An 18,099-nucleotide genomic window follows, 5' to 3' on the forward strand; every position below is an offset into this window, starting at 1 on the left:
AGGATATTGGACGTGAAAATGGGTAATAAAGCAAGTTAGCCTGACACCCCTTTGGACTGTGTTTTAAGGAACTGCGATGAACTTTACTCCCCTTTGTTAAGCAGGATGAGAGAAGCCCCTAGCTGGCTGCTGGAGCACACCCACTGCAGAGGGCAATGCCTGCTGGGGATCTAAGAATTGAGTATCTCCCAGGTTAACAAGTGAACCTCCTTTAAAACCCCCTGTCCCTCCAGATCAAGAGAGTCCCCTGTGTTTCTCCTTTGTTAGCAAAGCAATAAACCTCCCTTTTTCTTTTTCTCAAAACCCTGTCCTCATTATTAAATTGGCATTAACTGGCTTCAAGGTCAGGAACAGAACTTTCAGTTACAAATTTTGATACCACCACCCCTCCCCCTAGAACTTTTTTAGAGCTGACTACTGAAATGTTAAGAGGTGGAGCGTGCCTGGGATGGAACCGAACCAGAGGAGCTAATCCTGTAAGTAAAAGGAGGGACTGAGGGACTCCCAGTAGCTGCCGGAAGTTCGGGGAATTCCCTCCTTCCTTCCCTGCACTGTAAGGATTATGCCACCTTTGTCTTCTTAAAAAAAGAGAAAAAGAAAAAGGGGACACTAAATGCAGTAAAGTCGCCATGGAGACCCTTGATTTTACATTTCAGGTTGCCCCTCTGTGAAAACATCTGGTCCCCTTGTGGGGACATCTATGGTGCCACTGGTATAAGAAATTTTTCTCTTATCTGCTCTGTTTTAAAGGTTTCTGTCTGTCAGCCATAGTCTGGAGCTCCTTTCTGTCTGTCTGTCCTGTGTCTTTGTTTCTGGCTCTTTAAGACATGTGCAATAGTGTGTTGATATTATAAATTGTTTCTTGGGAATGATCTTGGCTGAATGTGTGTCTAAAAGATGATGTTTATTGTAACAATCTGGTATCTGAATGGGTTTTTGAAGCATTGTACAATCTTGCAGTTAAAAGTTGGGTTTAGGTAATTGTTTAGTTTATGATTTCAGATAATTCATTTCAGAGAACTTAAATACTTAGGATGGAAAACTAAAGAACTCTACTTCCAAGTTGGCAAGTAACTTCCCAATCATTCAGTTTTTTCACCGATTTTAAATTGGGTAGCCTGGGAAAATGTCACTGTGTGTACCAGTGCATTAATTTGGACAAGGATAGTAAATCATAATATGGTATCTGTTGACAAAACAAGATGTAAAGATATAAAATTTGGAATTGTATCTTAAACTTGTATCATAATTTTCAACATCCGAACCTGAAAATTATGACTTATGGTTAAAATGCCTTAGGCCTGAGGTGTCTGCTCAGAATAGCAGTTTTTCCCTGCTCCTTCCAGACCTCAGCCAGAACTTATGTTGAAATGCAAATGAAAGAAGCATGCAAGCTCAGTAGGAGACGGATCTGAGGCCTAAGGGGGGGGGGGAAGGTAAATTGTATGGTATTCACTAATTACTAGCCAGTCATTTTTTCTAGGACTCTTGTTTTTTTCTTAGATTCTGTATTTTTTTTTTTTTTGAGCTCATGATTTTGATCCTACAGACCTAGGTTAATGTTTTTCTGATCAGTTCTATCTTTGACCAACTGTGGGGTTTTTGAAACACTGCAATGGAGATTTCACCTGCGAAAAGCTACAAGGCCTTTACTATTGTTTTGTGTGCACACTTGTGTTATGTGTTGTATGTCTATATATACATATGTCCATATATCATATATATGATATACAAATTAACATATATAAGGAGCGTTCATAAAAACAAATTTAAAAAATGGATCCAAAGATCTTTAATTCACGTAATTTAAATGGTTCAATTTAAATTGGATAAACAGGCCCAGATTGCCCAGCGGGGTACCATAGGTGGTGGTATCTTTCAAGCAATCAAAGGTTTTTGAAATTCTCCAGTGGGAGTAAACCACAGACTACGAGGGAGTTTGACAGCTATTAGAACCAGGGCTCCACAATTGGGAGGTAGTTTTGCAGTTTGGGGAGGCCTGTTCTCTATGACTGATTGTAGTATGGTTCAAGTCAGAGGAAAAGAAGATCCCTGGAACTCCATCACTAGTGGTGCCTTAACAGGAGCTATACTGGCAGCAAGAAATGGTCCAGTGGCCATGGTTGGGTCAGCTGCAATGGGTGGCATTCTCCTAGCTTTAATTGAAGGAGCTGGTATCTTGTTGACAAGATTTGCCTCTACACAGTTTCCCAATGGTCCTCAGTTTGCTGAAGACCCCCTCCCAGTTGCCTTCCACCCAGTTACCATCCTCACCTTTTGGAGACTATCAACAATATCAGTAGAACTTTTTTCCCAGGATTTCTTTAACAGAATGAGCTATAGTTCAAGAAAGATTTCAGAAGATCAAGTTGCAGTCTGTTTTTAAAACCATAGGTGGAACAACTGTGGCCAAATAGGCTATGAAGAGACATTTAGCACTTTTTTCTATTTAAAGGAACGTGGAGGGGGGGAATAAAAGATGCCACATTTATGTATTCACACTCGGATTGCATTTGTGATCAAAATAAATATCTAATGTCCTTAAAAGAAAATATAATAAGTGCTTAGAAGATGAAGGACCAAAGGGCAAATAACAGTGGAACATGACCATCATTTCCTTAGGGACTTCTCTGCCTGGTTTTATGTGTTCTATTATTCAAACAATAAAAAGCTCCTGGAACTTACTCTTTCTTTTAAGATAAATTATAAAGTTCTGCCTTTTCATACTGAGCATATTTCAAATAATGCATGTTTTATACTCGTCCCTCATCTCACTTGAAGTGAATTATGTATAAGAAGAATTATGCAGAGTCGACATGAATCATTTCACAGTGAAATGCTTTATGGATTGAAGGATATGGTAACTATCTTTTACTTTGAAAGTAAACTATGCTGTCTTGGTTTTGAGGATGGTGGGTACAAGACTGTTAACTTTAGGGCTACTACGTCCTGATTCCTGATCATCAGAAACCTCACCAGAAACAACTTGCTTTCAATATGCCCAATTCTGTATGAGAAGAATTCATGCAGAGAAAATTTTGGTGTTGTGTGCTTGAAAATAAAATATATGCTGTTTTAAAAAAAAAAATAAAAAATAGGGGGCTGGGGATGTGGCTCAAGCGGTAGCGCACTCGCCTGGCATGCGTGCGGCCCGGGTTCGATCCTCAGCACCACATACCAACAAAGATGTTGTGTCCGCCGAGAACTAAAATATAAATATTAAAAATTCTCTCTCTCTCTCTCTCTCCTCTCTCACTCTCTCTTTAAAAAAAATTAAAAAAATAAAAAATAAAAAATAAATTAGATAAACAAATAAAAATGTCTTTAAATTTAAGCTTACAAGTTTTTCTAGGTGTTCAAAAAAACTAATAAAATATTAATGTCTATAAAATGTCTAATATGCCTTGATTCTAGGACTTTTCCTTCAACAAAAAAAAAATGGCTAGCACTGTTCAATACACTTGTCTAATATTTTGATAAAATAAGTAAATTTGATATGGGATTACTCACTCATGAGTACTCTTGTTACATAGCTAATTGATTTACTAAGTTTGTACTAAGGTCTGTATAAGATTGTAAAACTCAGTCATGTGTTAAAGAGACAAAAATTTCTTAAAACATAAGTTTACCCATAACATTGTGTTTATTAAGTTTTATTTTTTTTCTAGAGCAAACAATCATAAAAATTAAACAACTGGTTAAATAAGAACTGTTATTTTAGAGCATTATATGTCATTTTTTAAAAGCTAAACTTGTTAATATAAAAACATCAATGTAATTGTGATGCTGTTAATGTGCTCATATCTTCCAGGTATACAAGTCTGTAAGGTAAAAACTTTAAAAGAGCATTATATCAAGCTGGTGTTCTAAAGTTGTATGGTAAAAAATATATTGGGGTGGTAAAAAATATATTGGGGATTTATTTACCTGTTATCAATAAGATATGTAAAGTTTTATGTTACTTTTTACATTGGGGAACAATTTAAATGTATTTTTAAGTTAATGAGAGCCTAATCTATGTAAAGGTTAAAAACTTTCAGCCTTTCTTTAATTCATGTTTTAAATGTGATATCATATGGTGTTAGCTAATGTTCATGTGACCTCAAACAATTTATGTAAACTTTGTAAAATGATATTTAAAAAACAAAGATCAGCTTTAGAACTAAAACATTTAAGATTTATAAAGAGCCCTGCCTTACCTGAGATAAGGCTCTGTGTGCCATCTTACTACATGTGAGAATGACTACAAAAACAGTAGGCCAGATTTTAGTTCATTTAAAGTTATGTTCAAAAGTTGTTTTTTTTTTTCTGTCAAGATTACTAGGATCTCAAACAGGGGATATAATGTATAACTCAGCCAAAAATTCAGGGTAGCTATTACACGAACTAAATGTTTTTACTCTTGTTAATTTTATTTTGTAATTTCCTTATAAATGATCTAAAGATTCCCTATTAGTGTTTTACAGAAGTGTTGCTTTAAGAACACAACATGGGTTAATTTAAGATAATAAGCCATCACCTACAAGACAGGAAAATACAGATCCTAATTAATAAAAAGATGAATAATTATAAAGTTATAGACATTAAAGCCCAGTAATATAAGGCTATTAAAATTTATTTGCTGGATGTTTAAGATTAAGTTTTAAAATTAAAGTTAAATTAAAAGGGCCAGAAAAAACAATATTTGGCTCTTGCCCTCTGAGTCAGTCTGAATCCAGGGAACAGGGGACTTCTCTAAAGAGCTTTGCAACTCTGGGCCACATAACCTCCCGATCAGGGAGATTAATGAGATCACTGGAGAAGAGAAAGCCAATCAGTGAATTTGCTATGAAGAGGAGGGTCATCAGAGAAGGGAGACATCCCTGATGCTTCCAAGGAAGCCACATGGTCAAGCAAGACCTGGAACCATCCTAGCGCAAATGGCACTAGCAGAACTGAGAAGCTGCTCTCAAGTTTCCCCAGAAATGACTCCCATAAAAGCTCAGCTAACTGTGAACAATAGATAAAAACAAAAGTCAGTTTGACTGCTTCATTTTAAACACTTAGCAAAGACAGCTGAAACCAAAATACAGCCATTCCTGGGGATTTTAAATAATAATGATGATAATAATAATAATTTAAGATATACACTTTATGTTAGCCTCCCAAAATAAGTAAGACTGGAGGCTACAAAGAAGGATAACTATAAAAAGAGACTGATAACTATAAAAAGAGACTATCAAGAGGAGCTGCCAGAGACAGAAGTTTTTAGTTTAAGGCCTACAGATATTCCTAACCTACACAAGTAGGCTTAGTGTTTGCTAGTATGATTATCCAGCCCTGAGTAACAGAATTAAAGGTTTCTCTATTAGACACAGAGGTCATACTAGTAAAAAATTTTTGCAAGCTCAGATGACATTAAACTATTAAACTGTATCTTATGGGAGGGGGGGGACAACTGTAACACTGAAAGTTAAATGTTATGCTTACAGTCCTGATAACTGGGGATGTTAAAGCCTGGTGAGGGAACTTCTATACAGTGACATGTTCCAGCTGCTGCAACATTTATTCAGTACTCAACATTTAAACAAAAACTCATGGTTTTTGTTTCTCTCAAAGAAGCACCCATCCCCAGATGACTTTACAACCTGTTCTTCCCCAACCAGACTTCAAACCGAACTAAAAGGAAACTCATGTCCCTCATGCCATGTTCCCTCATGTCACCCTCTCTCAGCTCAGAAGAAGCCAAAATGAGCGACGCCCCTCTTCTTACAACAATGGAGCCAAAAATAAATAGACTATCAATATAAGTAATCAATTAAGTCAGGTAAAATCAGGGAGACCGATTTTGGGTGAGTTCTAAAAAGTTGGAGACTGTTGCCTAAGGGATTAAAATTCCCTCAGTGCTCTTCCCCTACCCTATCAAAGATTTGAAAGGGACACATAAGAAAAGAGAGGAATGATAGACCCAACCTGATCTTTTCTTAAAATTGGGAGCAATCTCGCCACAAAGCCATGAAAAGATAATTTCGGCTTTACTATAAATTACTGCAAATTCTGAACCTGTTTGGAATGCCTGCCTGTGCCTTGAACTCACCCATGCCCGGCTCTCTGACCAGAGAGCAGCCTTCTCTGAAACTTTAGTGACACCTCATAAATCTTGGCCTTCCCTGGCCAGACAACTACCCTCTCTGAGGCTCTAATGGTCCTCATAAATTCTGATGTTGGGGCCAGCAACACATTAGTGTGATGCTTGTCAGAGTTCTGTTATCTGTAAACCCCCTTTGTGTAACTTTCTGGGCTATAAAGCTGGGCTGCAGGAAAGCTGCTGCGGCTGTCTTGTTCTCGCTGTTTTGGGAGGGAGAGGTAGCCCGGCCCCGGTCGAAATAATAAGCTTGCTTTAATTTGATTTTAATTGGAGTCAGTGGTCTTTTCTTGAGTCCTGGTCTAACAGTTCCACAATTATTTCAAAATAAAAGTTGTTTTTTAACCAGTCCAAGGAATTAGTTTGAGAATACAGTGAGTGGCTATAGTGAGGGTAATGATAAAAACAATTTAAAGCCAGGTGCCAGGTGTGGTGGCACACTCCTGTAATCCCAGTGGCTTGGGAGAATGAGACAGGAAGATCACGAGTTTAAGGCCAGCCTCAGCAAAAGCAAGACATTAAGCAACCCAGTGAGACCCTGTCTCTAAATAAAATATAAAATAAGGCTGGGGATGTGGCTCAGTGGCCGAAGGCCCCTGAGTTCAATCTCCAGTACCCAAAAGCAAAACAATAATTTGAGATGGCCAAGATCCAAGTACTATAATCATCTGATAAAAACAAAACAAAAAAAAGTATCATGAATTATTTTTTTATATAACACTCAGTTTTTAAACCAGTAACCCATCCATATAATTAACTTAAGAGTCCTGAGAAAAACAAGCAATAAAATGTTTGATGCAATTATGGAAATTATCATAATGACAACAAATATAATACATAAAGAGAACAGATATAAAGGAGCTGTGTGAGTCCATTTGTGGGGCTGAAGAAATATTTACTGGATTATGTGAAGCTAAACCACATGGGATGGTGAGAGAAGGACACAGTGTTTCAGACAGACAAACAGAATATACCAAAGTACAAGTGTGTAAAGAACACAGTGCATATGAGGAACAAAAAGGAAATAGAAGAGCTAGTCACCATTTTAGCAAAAGAGGATGAGTCATGACTTAATACCTAAGTAAGCACCAACTTCTGATTCACTGTTCATTTCCAATTCCGAGTTATCATCATCTGTTGGGTCTTCTCCAAGCACAGCACCCCAGTCTTCCATCTTTAGCAAGCGTTCAATCAGAGACTTGACATTTAGCAAAGGGAAAAAAATAAAAGAGAAAGGTAATGCCTTATGCTAATGGCTTTACAACTTATGAATGTACAGTAGTAGTTGAAAAATAAATACATATAAATAACAGCACATGAGCTCTTATTGTCTACCTGTTATTAAGACATGTAAATAGTGTTTTAAACTACAGTGTTTACTGACTGTTAAACTCTGTAAAAGGAAAACCAAAATTAGTTATTCCTAAATCAAATATAACATTTGATAATGGCCCATTCTTCTAAATAAATAACTACAGAGCAATGAATCATTTTCTTATACAACACTCAAAAGTTTTCTAAGAGTACTTTAATTTTCTTGAACAAAGAAAGATTTTCTAACACTACAGATAACCAAATGACTGTGCCTAGTATTTCTCTGGAAAAGCCCACCTAAAAAGCTACTCTGCTATAAAATTTTCACCCTATAAACTCTTTAAGTACAATAAGTTTAGGGGGAAAATATAAGTAGAATCATCTCTCCATATCCAAATGGGACTGGTTCAAGGACACACTCAATCAAGATACCAAAATTCATACACACTTAAGTCCCTTATATAAAATGGCAAAGAAGGACTGGGGATGTGGCTCAAGTGGTAGCGCACTCGCCTGGCATGCATGCGGCCCAGGTTCGATTCTCAGCACCACATACAAACAAAGATGTTGTGTCCACCGATAACTAAAACATAAATATTAAAAAAAAAATTCTCTCTCTCTCTCTCTCTCTCTCTCTCTCTCTCTTAAAAAAATAAAAAATAAAACAAAATAAAATAAAATGGCAAAGAATTTGCACATAACCTATGTCCATCTGCCTGTATACTTTTTTTGAGGGGTTGGGAGTGCTGGGAATTAAACCCAGAGGTGATTTCTTACCATTGAGCTACATTTCCAGCCCCTTCTATTTTAAGATAGTCTAAGTTGTTTACTTCCTCACTAAATTGCTGAGGTTGGCCTTGAACTTGCAATCCTCCTGCCTCAGCCTCACATGCCTCCCTGATTGAAGATGTGTACCACCACGCTCAGCTGCCTGTATACTTTCAATCATCTCTATATTATTTATAACACCTAATGCAATGCAAGTGCTATATAAATAGTTGTTACACTGTACTGTTTAGGGAATAATGACAAGGAAAAATCTGTATATTATTCAGTACAGTTACTGTTTTTTAATGTTTTTAATCTGTAATTTTTTCAGTCTACAGATGTGACACCCACAGACACGTGGGCCAACTATATACCAAATTAAGAATAAAACTCCAAAATCAGAATCTTGAAAAAATTCTTAGTAGCAACATAAATATCATAAATGTATAGCTTTCATTATGACAACATCCATTTTACTATGCAGATTATAAAATGGTCAGTTTTACATTTCATTTCTTGATATTCACACTTGAGGATTTGTTTATAGATTGAAAACATAAGATTTAAACGATTATACACAGGGTAAAGGGGTTAGCAGAAGGGAGAACAAGGAATAAGAAAAAGTCAACAGAGTAATATCAACTACTTTATTACTATGATTAGAGTCAAGTTGCAAGTAAATCTACTCTTTAAAAATTCTTCATCTCTGTAAAAATACAAAACACCAGTAAGTATTAAAGGTACACAAGCAATAAAAAAAAAAAATTAACTATCTGCCTAATTTCTTAAACTCTAATATCTTCTTACCATCAAAAGCAGATGGAAGCCTAGAAAGGCAAAAAACATTATTCTTTTTCTTTATGAAATACTTATGCTAAAACACTGCAGAGACAAAAGGGAAAAAAAGGACATAGACACATATGTTGATATATATTACAAAGATCTTCAAATAGCATTTTGAAATCTGGCCAAATACATAATCAAAAGTGGGTAAAAACAAAAGTTTTCAAATTTCAGAGTTAGCATAAAAGTCTAGCCAGCTCAGTCACTAAAATTGATGAGAGCCATTTACCTTAATGTGATTTTCTTTATCATTTAGAACTTGTTCTGCATGTACTTTAGATTCTTCAAATGTAATTTTCTGTTTATTAAGGTCACTCACTTGTTCTTTCCACACTTCAGCTTCTTGCAAAAGCTGAAATTGAAAAAAACAACAGAGAAATGCAACTTCACCTCATCAAGCTTATGGGTAGATATATTTGGGTATACATTTAAAAATATTAAGAAGGCAGTGCTGCTACTTAAAAAAGAAAGAAAGATATGGCTCCTAATCTCAAAGAACTTTCAAAATAGGAGTAAGACAAAATAAGAGACAACCTACACATTCAACTGATTTACAAAATAAATTCATATCAAATAGAAGGCTTTCTGACATGTACATATCCATTATATTTGGTCTCCTCTTTACCTTTTCCATCTAGCACTGAGGAATGAACCTAGGGCCTTGGGATCCTAGAGATCCTCTAATTGGAAACACCCCAGCCAGATCACGCTATAGAAAAGACCCTGGGTGACAAATGTGGTACTTCCAATTAGATTTAGAAGGCATCTCAAACAAGAAAACAGCCATAAATCTCCAAATATCTGTAAAGAGAATCTTTTAGATAAGATATAGGCCAAAACACAAAATAAAGAAACTCAAAGTTAACAAGGCAATTCAGGGAAATGAAAAATATTTAAGAAAACCTTCAAAATCCTCAGCAAGATTAAAAAAAAAAGCAAAAGCAAACCAAAAAGAATTCTTACAAGTAAAAAAGATTAGAAAAAAAAATGAACAAAAGTTACATAAAGATGAAAAAGAAGATGTTTTCAAGTCATTATTACAGAAATTATGCCCAAAAAAATATAGAATAATTTAAGTAAATTTCCCAGAACTCAATCAAGAGGAGTTTCCAAATCAAACCAAACTGAAAGGATCCAACACAATGTATAAAACAACACACACCAAGGCACATAGTCATGTAATTTCAGAGAACTGGAAACAAAAAAAAGTTACTAAAATCTTCCAGGGAAGAAAAGGTAACAAAAACATGTACCATAATCCATACAGCATTTAACTTCTCAAAAGCAACAATGGACAGTAAAGCCAATGGAATAATAATGACAAGATTTTGTGGAAAAATAATTGCAAGTCAGATGCTATAAAAATATCAGTAAGTAATAGAGAAAAACAAGATATTTTCAGGTATGCAAGGTCTGAAAACACTACCTTCTATACCTCTTTCTCAAGAAGCTAATCAAAAGAACTAACTACAAAAGAGTAAGTCTTAGGTACAGCACAGGAAAAAGAGGTGGAATCCTCAGAATGGAAGGAAAGTGAAATTTAAGGACAACAGAAGCCTAACAGATCTACAGAACAAGTTATTATTGAACCATGAGAATAAAAGGCCCCAGGACAAATTGCTTCTAGAAAGAAAGTGAAATAAACAAGTTAACCAAGGCATTTGAAAGCATAAATAAGAAATTCACATCCCTAGAAGACAGTGGATTACAGATAGATATTACAGGAAACAAAACCATTTTTAACTTCAGGTAAAATAAATGTTGGGTAAAAATGGAATATATAATAAGGGTATACCAGATTGAGAGAATCACAATAACCCCTAAAATTTTTCTCACTGAAAAACTATTAACTTTATTAGGAAAACAAAGAGTAGGAAATATAAGTGAATGTATGGGACTGTATATGTCTATATGAAGAAGAGAATAAAAGCTAAATCCTAATTTATTCTACCACCAGAACTCCTTCCATCCTTAAGTCCCCAACTGATAACTTCAATAATACTGATTGATATTCTCTGCACCCTGCCCTGCATGCTAGCTTTGAAAAGTGGGTGCTAAATGCTATTTTCTGTGTTTACCAAAATGCTAAATACCCCAGTTTACTTTCATTCCTGGAAAAAGAAGGTGACTGAAGTATACACTTTAGTATTCTATGCAAAAGAAACAACAAAGCAAGCAACAGAGATTGTCCTGCTCCTGTGCTCTCCAAAAAAAAGCCCACTCTTGCTCCTAGGATGAGTAAGTCATAAGTATTCCCAGAAAATTTATGATTATATATTCTTGAGCTGAAGAGTCTTTACAGAGTACAAACCTGTTTCTGACTTTCCTGAAGTTGGGAATTTTCATTCAAAGCCTCTTTTATTACTACCTTAAGTCGTTCTTCATTCATTTGATATATTTTGAAGGTTGTTTTAGCCTAAGTAAAACAAAAATGATTTAGTTTCTAACAATTAGTTTAACCTAACAGCTTATCTTTACACATTTCTCTCTAGAACATGGAATTTAAACAAAGGCAAAAACATGCCCAAGGCAGCATAGTATTACAGGAAAAACATTAAAGTAGAATCAGGGGGCTAGGGATATGGCTCAAACGGTAGCGGCCTGGGTTCGATCCTCAGCACCACATACAAACAAAGATGTTGTGTCTGCCGAAAACTAAAAAAAAAAATCAATATTAAAATTCTCATTCTCATTCTCTCTCTCTCTCTCTGCCTCTCTCTTTAAAAAAAAAAAAAAAGTAGAAACAGGTGTATAGTCCTGATTGTGCCACTAATTTGCCATGTGACATGAACAAATGATTTAATAGTCTGTAAACTAGGTACTATGCAACAAATTTTGTTAACAATCTGTGTCTCCCCTACTAAAATTTAAACCCCCTGGACACTTTTGTATCCACAATGTGCTATTCACATTCAATTGCCCAGTAAAAAATGAACTTCTCTGAAGTACCTCATGTAAATAAAATAGATTAAGATTCCCCATATCTCAAATCCTAGTATAGTATCTTAATTCTTAATAATAAAAATAACAATAAAATTACAGTGATTTTCATAAGCAATAGACTATTAGACTAATTCAACTTACTTCAGCTATTTGTGATTTGAGAGATTTTGATTCATCTTCTAGGGACTGTATCCTTTTTGATATATCTGCCATCTGTAAAGACAGTATCATTCAACAAATAAGTATTTACTAAACCCCTTCAGTTTCAAAGATTTCATATATATATGTATATATATATATATATATATATACACACAATATACCTAATATATATATATATATTAGGTATATTGTTAATCTACTGTTTTTGTTTTACAAGTAAGGGCTCAAATTTAGAAGTTCCTCGGTTTATTTACCATATGCTGGTAGGGATTTTATACCATAATTCCACAACAACAGTATCTAAACTCAAATTCAATATTTTGTAACACTTACACAGGCTCAAGTAAATCCATCAATATTACATCATCTTATTAAATAATCTCACCACATCAAAATTTTCCTTAAGCCATATTTTAAACAAAAAGTCATAATGTTCTTTTTTTTTTTTTTTTTTACAATTTGTACTTGTTTAATAAATTACCACAAAATAAACATGTCATCACCCAAGTCAAGAAACAGAATCCTAGCAGACATCAGAAGTTCCCCATGACCTGCCTCAGTACTGCTGCCACCTTTTCTCCTCCCCAAGCTAGTGCCAGTACTGTCTTCTCAATACCACAGCTTAATTTTGTCGGTTTAGACCTTTTAGAACTCTAAAATGCCTGAGATAATGTTCTTAATATATCTTTTATTTAAGTAATAAAAATACCCACCAGGCATGTAATGATTCAACTTGAAATATGTATGAGTTACTTACAGAATGCACATAGAAAATTTCTATTGGAACATGCAAAAAATTTAAAATAACATCTAGGAAGTAAAAACAGTAGATCTGGAAATTTTTGCTCTTCTGTATTCTTTGCACTTTTTATAGTACTTGTAATATTTTAGCAATATTGGATTAATTTTTAAAACAATAACTGTCTTTTTCTTATTTTCTCCTCAAATATGAAAGCCTTACCAATTCATCCTGTTCAGAATGTTTAGATTTCTCTTCTTTTAGCTCTTTTTCTAGAAAGAGTATTTCATCCTCAAGTTTAGATTTGGACCTATCCAGCTTTTCATATGTTGCCTAAAACAGAAAATCAACTTTATAAGACTCATGAATTTTTGGTTAAGGTAAATCAGACCAGTATAGACAAACATATGTACATATTACATATGTAATTTATATATTTGCTCATTTTTATAATATTAAAATAACAGAAATTATATCAGTGGTCAGCAAACAACTTCTGTAAATAGAAAGTAAATATTTCAGGTTTGTAGGACATGCAGTCTATCATAAATATCAACTATGTATGTCACTGTTAATAAGAAACAAAGACAATACCTAAATGAACAAACATGGCTGTGTTTCAATAAAACTTCATTTACAAAAACAGGTGGAAAATCCTAGCAGTTTGCCAACCTCTGCCCTAAAGCACATTAAGGAAAAACAGGTCCAATAAGAAAAGATCAGTGATAGATAGAGTGCTTGCCTAGCATGCATGAGGCCCTAAGTTTTATCCCTAGAACTGCACACAAAAAGAGAAAATTTTAAAAATAAACTTCAAAACCAATCAAGATTGCTTAATTATAATATTCCCCCATTGAATGACATATTTTCTATAACCTCTTTGATTTAAAGTGATTAGTCACTAGATTATTTCAAGTGGATTTTAAATGCTATAATAAACATACCTCTGATATTTGTGATCCTTCACCAAACTTATTTATTTTTTTAAATAAAATCTAAATAAAATCTAAAGATACTACTGTTATTAAAAAACTTGTTTGGGCTGGGGATGTGGCTCAAGCGGTAGCGTGCTCGCCTGGCATGCGTGCAGCCCGGGTTCGATCCTCAACACCACATACAAACAAAGATGTTGTGTCCGCCAAGAACTAAAAAATAAATATTGAAAATTCTCTCTCTCTCTCTCTCTCTCTCTCTCCTCTCTCACTCTCTAAAAAAAAAAAAAAACTTGTTTTATATATTTACCCAATTTGACAATTTTATTATAGGAAATCTAACTTGAATCAAAATTACTTTATTTGTTTGATTTTTATCTATAATCATCAAACTTTCCATAAATTATATCACATTATATATAGTATGTACTCAATTATGATGGCTACTCCTGAAAAATACTTATTTAAAAAATTACTAAATTTGAGGGGTTGGGGAGATAGCTCAATTGGTAGAGTGCTTGCCTTGCATGCACAAGACCCTAGGTTCAATCCCCCCATCACCACCAAATAAAAAAAAATACTAAATTTGAGAAAATTTCCCAAAATTTATTTCTTTCAGCTAAAAATTCAACAAATTTTACTACTAAGTTATATAAATTCATGCCTTGACAAAAAATTGGTATATTTTATTTTATTCACAATATCATCTAACTTAAGTAAATGTCTTTACTACCCATTTTTTGTTCTGTTACCATGCTTAAAGTCTTCTAAAATTCTTTTTATTTATCAAACTAATAAATTACTATTGGGACAGAATTTAAAACAGGGTCAACAAATAAAATACAATTTCAGTGGTTATTAGATATTAAAAGGTAACAACTGAAGAAAGAGAAAGCCAAGAAATTTGTTTTATTTGGGAATTCAATTTATAAATTCATTGTGGCTCTAACAAGAAAATTCTGAATCATGACATATAACTTTCTAAGAATAGACATTAGTGACTGAGAACTGCCAACCTGGACTGAACATATATGTCAAAGGTACAAGGTCTACTGCTTTCTACTTTTACATTATCAGAAACAGGCTTCCTCTACTGTCCTTCCCTACTACTTCACTTAATACAACACCTTCATCTCTAACAGCATTAAGGCCTGAATCTGTCCTAGTTTAGCTAAATTACCATATTTTCCTTCTTTATGAATAACTGAATCACACCTGGCTCAGGAAAGTCAACTATATAAATCTCTTCAAAACGTGTTATTCAGTGAGATCATATTGATAGCCTAAAATTGGCCACAGTGGGAATATTTATACATAAAACTCAGTAAACGCTCTTCAGAGCGTTAAACATTTACTAGTACTCCACTACTTACATTGGCCTAATTCTAGTTAACTTCTACTATCCTGGATGAAGTAAAGGCAATTTATATAATGTATTATTTCCAATGAATCCTAAATTTGTAGGAATAGTTACCTTAATGTGTTTCTTAGCAATGAAGAATAAAAACTTCTGTACAGTTCTAGATTCCAATAACTGACTATTCCTCACTAAAAACAAGTTAAGCATCAAAGGCTCAAATTTTTAAAGTATTTTATGCTACCTACCTCTAATTTTTTTAATTCTTTAAGCTTTGGCATTCAGAGATGTTCATTCACATTTCTTTGAAATACTTAAGTTTTGAGAAGCTCTATTATTTTTAAAGTTCAGGTTATTTAGTAAGAACCCTTTACCCCAATGTTTTAAATTTTCTTTTTCTTTTTCTTTTTTACCTCCAAACTTTGTGCTTCTGTTGACTCCTTCTCAAAACTGGCATCCTTTAAAGATGACTCTAAGCCTTCATACTGAAACAAGGCAACACATAAGTAAAAACTACAAATATTATACCAGATTTTATCTAGACAGATGTCTAAGAAGCAGACCGTATCTATTTCCTCACGTATGTTAAATTCACTTGGATTTACTCAGCTTTTAAGTTCTTCAAATCTGACCACTGTAACAAACAAAGCCAGGGCAGCTAACGTTATCACAAATCATTCACTTGGGCAATATATGGCAGAACTTCGCCCTTAAGACTAGGAAAGAAAGGCTCAGGATGAAGTTTAGTGGTAGAGCACTTGCCTAGCATGCAAGAGGTCCTGGGTTCAATCCCCTATACTGCAAAAAAAATTTTAAAGACTAGGAAAACTGTCCAAAGTCTGCTTCTCAAAGAACATAAGGCTGTAACTCATATGATCATTCTTTATTTAAAAAGAGGTGAAAAGTATAATGGCAAGGTTGTACTGAAGATGATCCAAGGATTTATTCAAAAAGTATATTTTTATATAAGATGTCTATTATTCTCTCTAACAAGTATACTTCTTTTATAGGTCTTTTCAATAAACAGAAATTTATAGTAGCTGGCCATCAGAAATGTTCACTTTTAATTCATAGCATAAGACAAATAAAGCAAGTAGGGAATGCAAAATCTTTAGAACATAAGAGAATTGTCATGAATAAATGAAAAATAAGGACAATAAAATATACAATATTATAAAATCTGACAAAGTGCACTTATTCACTGTTTTTTATAAAGAGATTAAATTGAAAACTAGGCTATTTTAAATCAGTCTTTCTGCTAAGAAGAACTGGAAAAGAAAGAAACAGGATCTGTCTGATGGCTTCAAAGACTACTTAAAACTGTGAAAATAATATGAGAGAAGAGGGAATTCCCAGAAAGACAAATTCAGCATTTGACAATTCTTTTTCCCCAAAAAGTAAAGGCTGACAGGTGGGAAACTGAGCAAAGAGATCATGAAAAGCAGAAGCTGAGAAGATAAAATGCAGAATTCAGGACCTGCTGAGTAAGATGAGCCATGGAACTCAGGTGTCAGGATAGGACCCTGTCCTTCACTGAATAATAACCTCTCCTAAGATGTTTAAGTACTAATCCTCAGTATTTCCAGGTACAATTAAGTTAAGGATCTTGAGATAGGAGAGTAACCAGTAATATTCTGATAAGCCCAATATATCCAAGGCAAGAGGCAAGGGGGTTGAGGGTATATGTAGCTCACTGGTAGATCATGTGCTTATTAACATGCAGAGGGCCCTGGCTTCAATCCCTAGCACCAAAAACAAAGAGGGCAGACAACTAAAAAGGAGGTGAAAAGTCTAATGGCAAGGTTGTACTGAAGATTATCCAAAGATTTATTTTAAAAGTATATTTTTATATAAGATGTCTATTATTCCCTCTAACAAGTATCTTTAGAAGTATGTAAAGATAGAAGCAGAGATCAGGGTGATGCAGCTATGAGCCCAAGAAATCACTATTGCCTCTAGAATCTGGAAGAAGTAAGGAATAAATTATCTCTGGGAGCCTGCATAAGAAAACAGACTTGCTAAATCTTTATTTTAGCCCACAACAAGGGTTTTATAGTTCTGACCTCCAGAATTAGAAAAAATTTTTGTTGCTTTACATCACTAAGTTTGTAGTAATTTGTTAGAGTGGTATTTATTAGGAAACTGATACTAATCAAAACTGGGTTTTTTTGTTTGTTTGGTTGGTTGGTTGGTTTGGTTTGGGTACCAGAGATTTAACCCAGAGGCACTTAACTCCTAAACCACATCCCCAGCCATTTCTTATATTTTATTTAGAGATGATCTCCCTGAGTTGTTTAGTGCCTCGCTAAGTTGCTAAAGCTGGTTTTGAACTCGTGATCCTCCTGTCTTGGCTCCCAAGTCACTAAGATTACAGGCATATACCACCTTCACCCAGCTAAAACTGACTATCTTATTAAATCTTAAACCAGAAACAGACTAATCTTTTGAACTGAGATATAGCTCCTACATATCTCAATCTGTTATTAAAGTAATCTGATCTCCCATCTAAGAGAAGTCCTGGACCAGGCTGCTTTGTGGCAGAATTCAAACAAATTTTCAAACAAAGAATTAAGACCAATACTTCAACTCTTCTCAGACACAGAGTTAGAGGGAATACTTTCTAACACATTTTAAGAAGCCAGCATCACCTTGATACCTAAGCAAGATAAGACACCAAAAGAAAAAGAAAACTGCAGATCAATATTTCTGTTAAACATTAATGTGAAAAAAAATTACAAAAAATAAATAAGCTTTAAAGCAAAAGTCCTCAGTAAAATACAACTCATCAAAAAACTTATACATTATTCGTTTGGGAAGCTAAGATAGAAGGATTCCAAGTTCAAGGACAGCCTGGCAACTTAGGAGACCCTATCTCAAAATTTTAAAAAAGGGCTGGGATATAGCTCAGTGTAAAGCA

At 34.4% G+C, this 18,099-nt stretch overlaps 1 protein-coding gene and 1 pseudogene across 13 annotated transcripts in view; one reads left to right on the forward strand and one right to left on the reverse strand.

Moving 5' to 3' along the window:
* Mia2 (MIA SH3 domain ER export factor 2) overlaps window positions 1-18,099 on the reverse strand; it is a 166,234-nt gene that overhangs the window by 105,737 nt on the left and 42,398 nt on the right. For 9 of the 13 annotated variants that reach the window (XM_040275088.2, XM_040275087.2, XM_021724721.3 and 6 more), the window contains 6 exons: window positions 15,596-15,667; window positions 13,116-13,226; window positions 12,134-12,205; window positions 11,361-11,465; window positions 9,279-9,401; window positions 7,202-7,322 (listed from right to left, as the gene is read on the reverse strand). In XM_040275088.2, coding sequence (XP_040131022.2) covers window positions 7,202-7,322; window positions 9,279-9,401; window positions 11,361-11,465; window positions 12,134-12,205; window positions 13,116-13,226; window positions 15,596-15,667 — 604 coding nt within the window. The remainder of the gene's footprint in view (window positions 1-7,201; window positions 7,323-9,278; window positions 9,402-11,360; window positions 11,466-12,133; window positions 12,206-13,115; window positions 13,227-15,595; window positions 15,668-18,099) is intronic. The other 4 variants (XM_040275089.2, XM_040275086.2, XM_040275093.2 and 1 more) reach the window with 1 other exon arrangement.
* On the forward strand, window positions 1,861-2,730 carry LOC144377835 (mitochondrial import inner membrane translocase subunit Tim17-A pseudogene; annotated as a pseudogene).

Source organism: Ictidomys tridecemlineatus, chromosome 5 (assembly GCF_052094955.1).
Source record: "Ictidomys tridecemlineatus isolate mIctTri1 chromosome 5, mIctTri1.hap1, whole genome shotgun sequence".
Classification (NCBI taxonomy): domain Eukaryota; kingdom Metazoa; phylum Chordata; class Mammalia; order Rodentia; family Sciuridae; genus Ictidomys; species Ictidomys tridecemlineatus.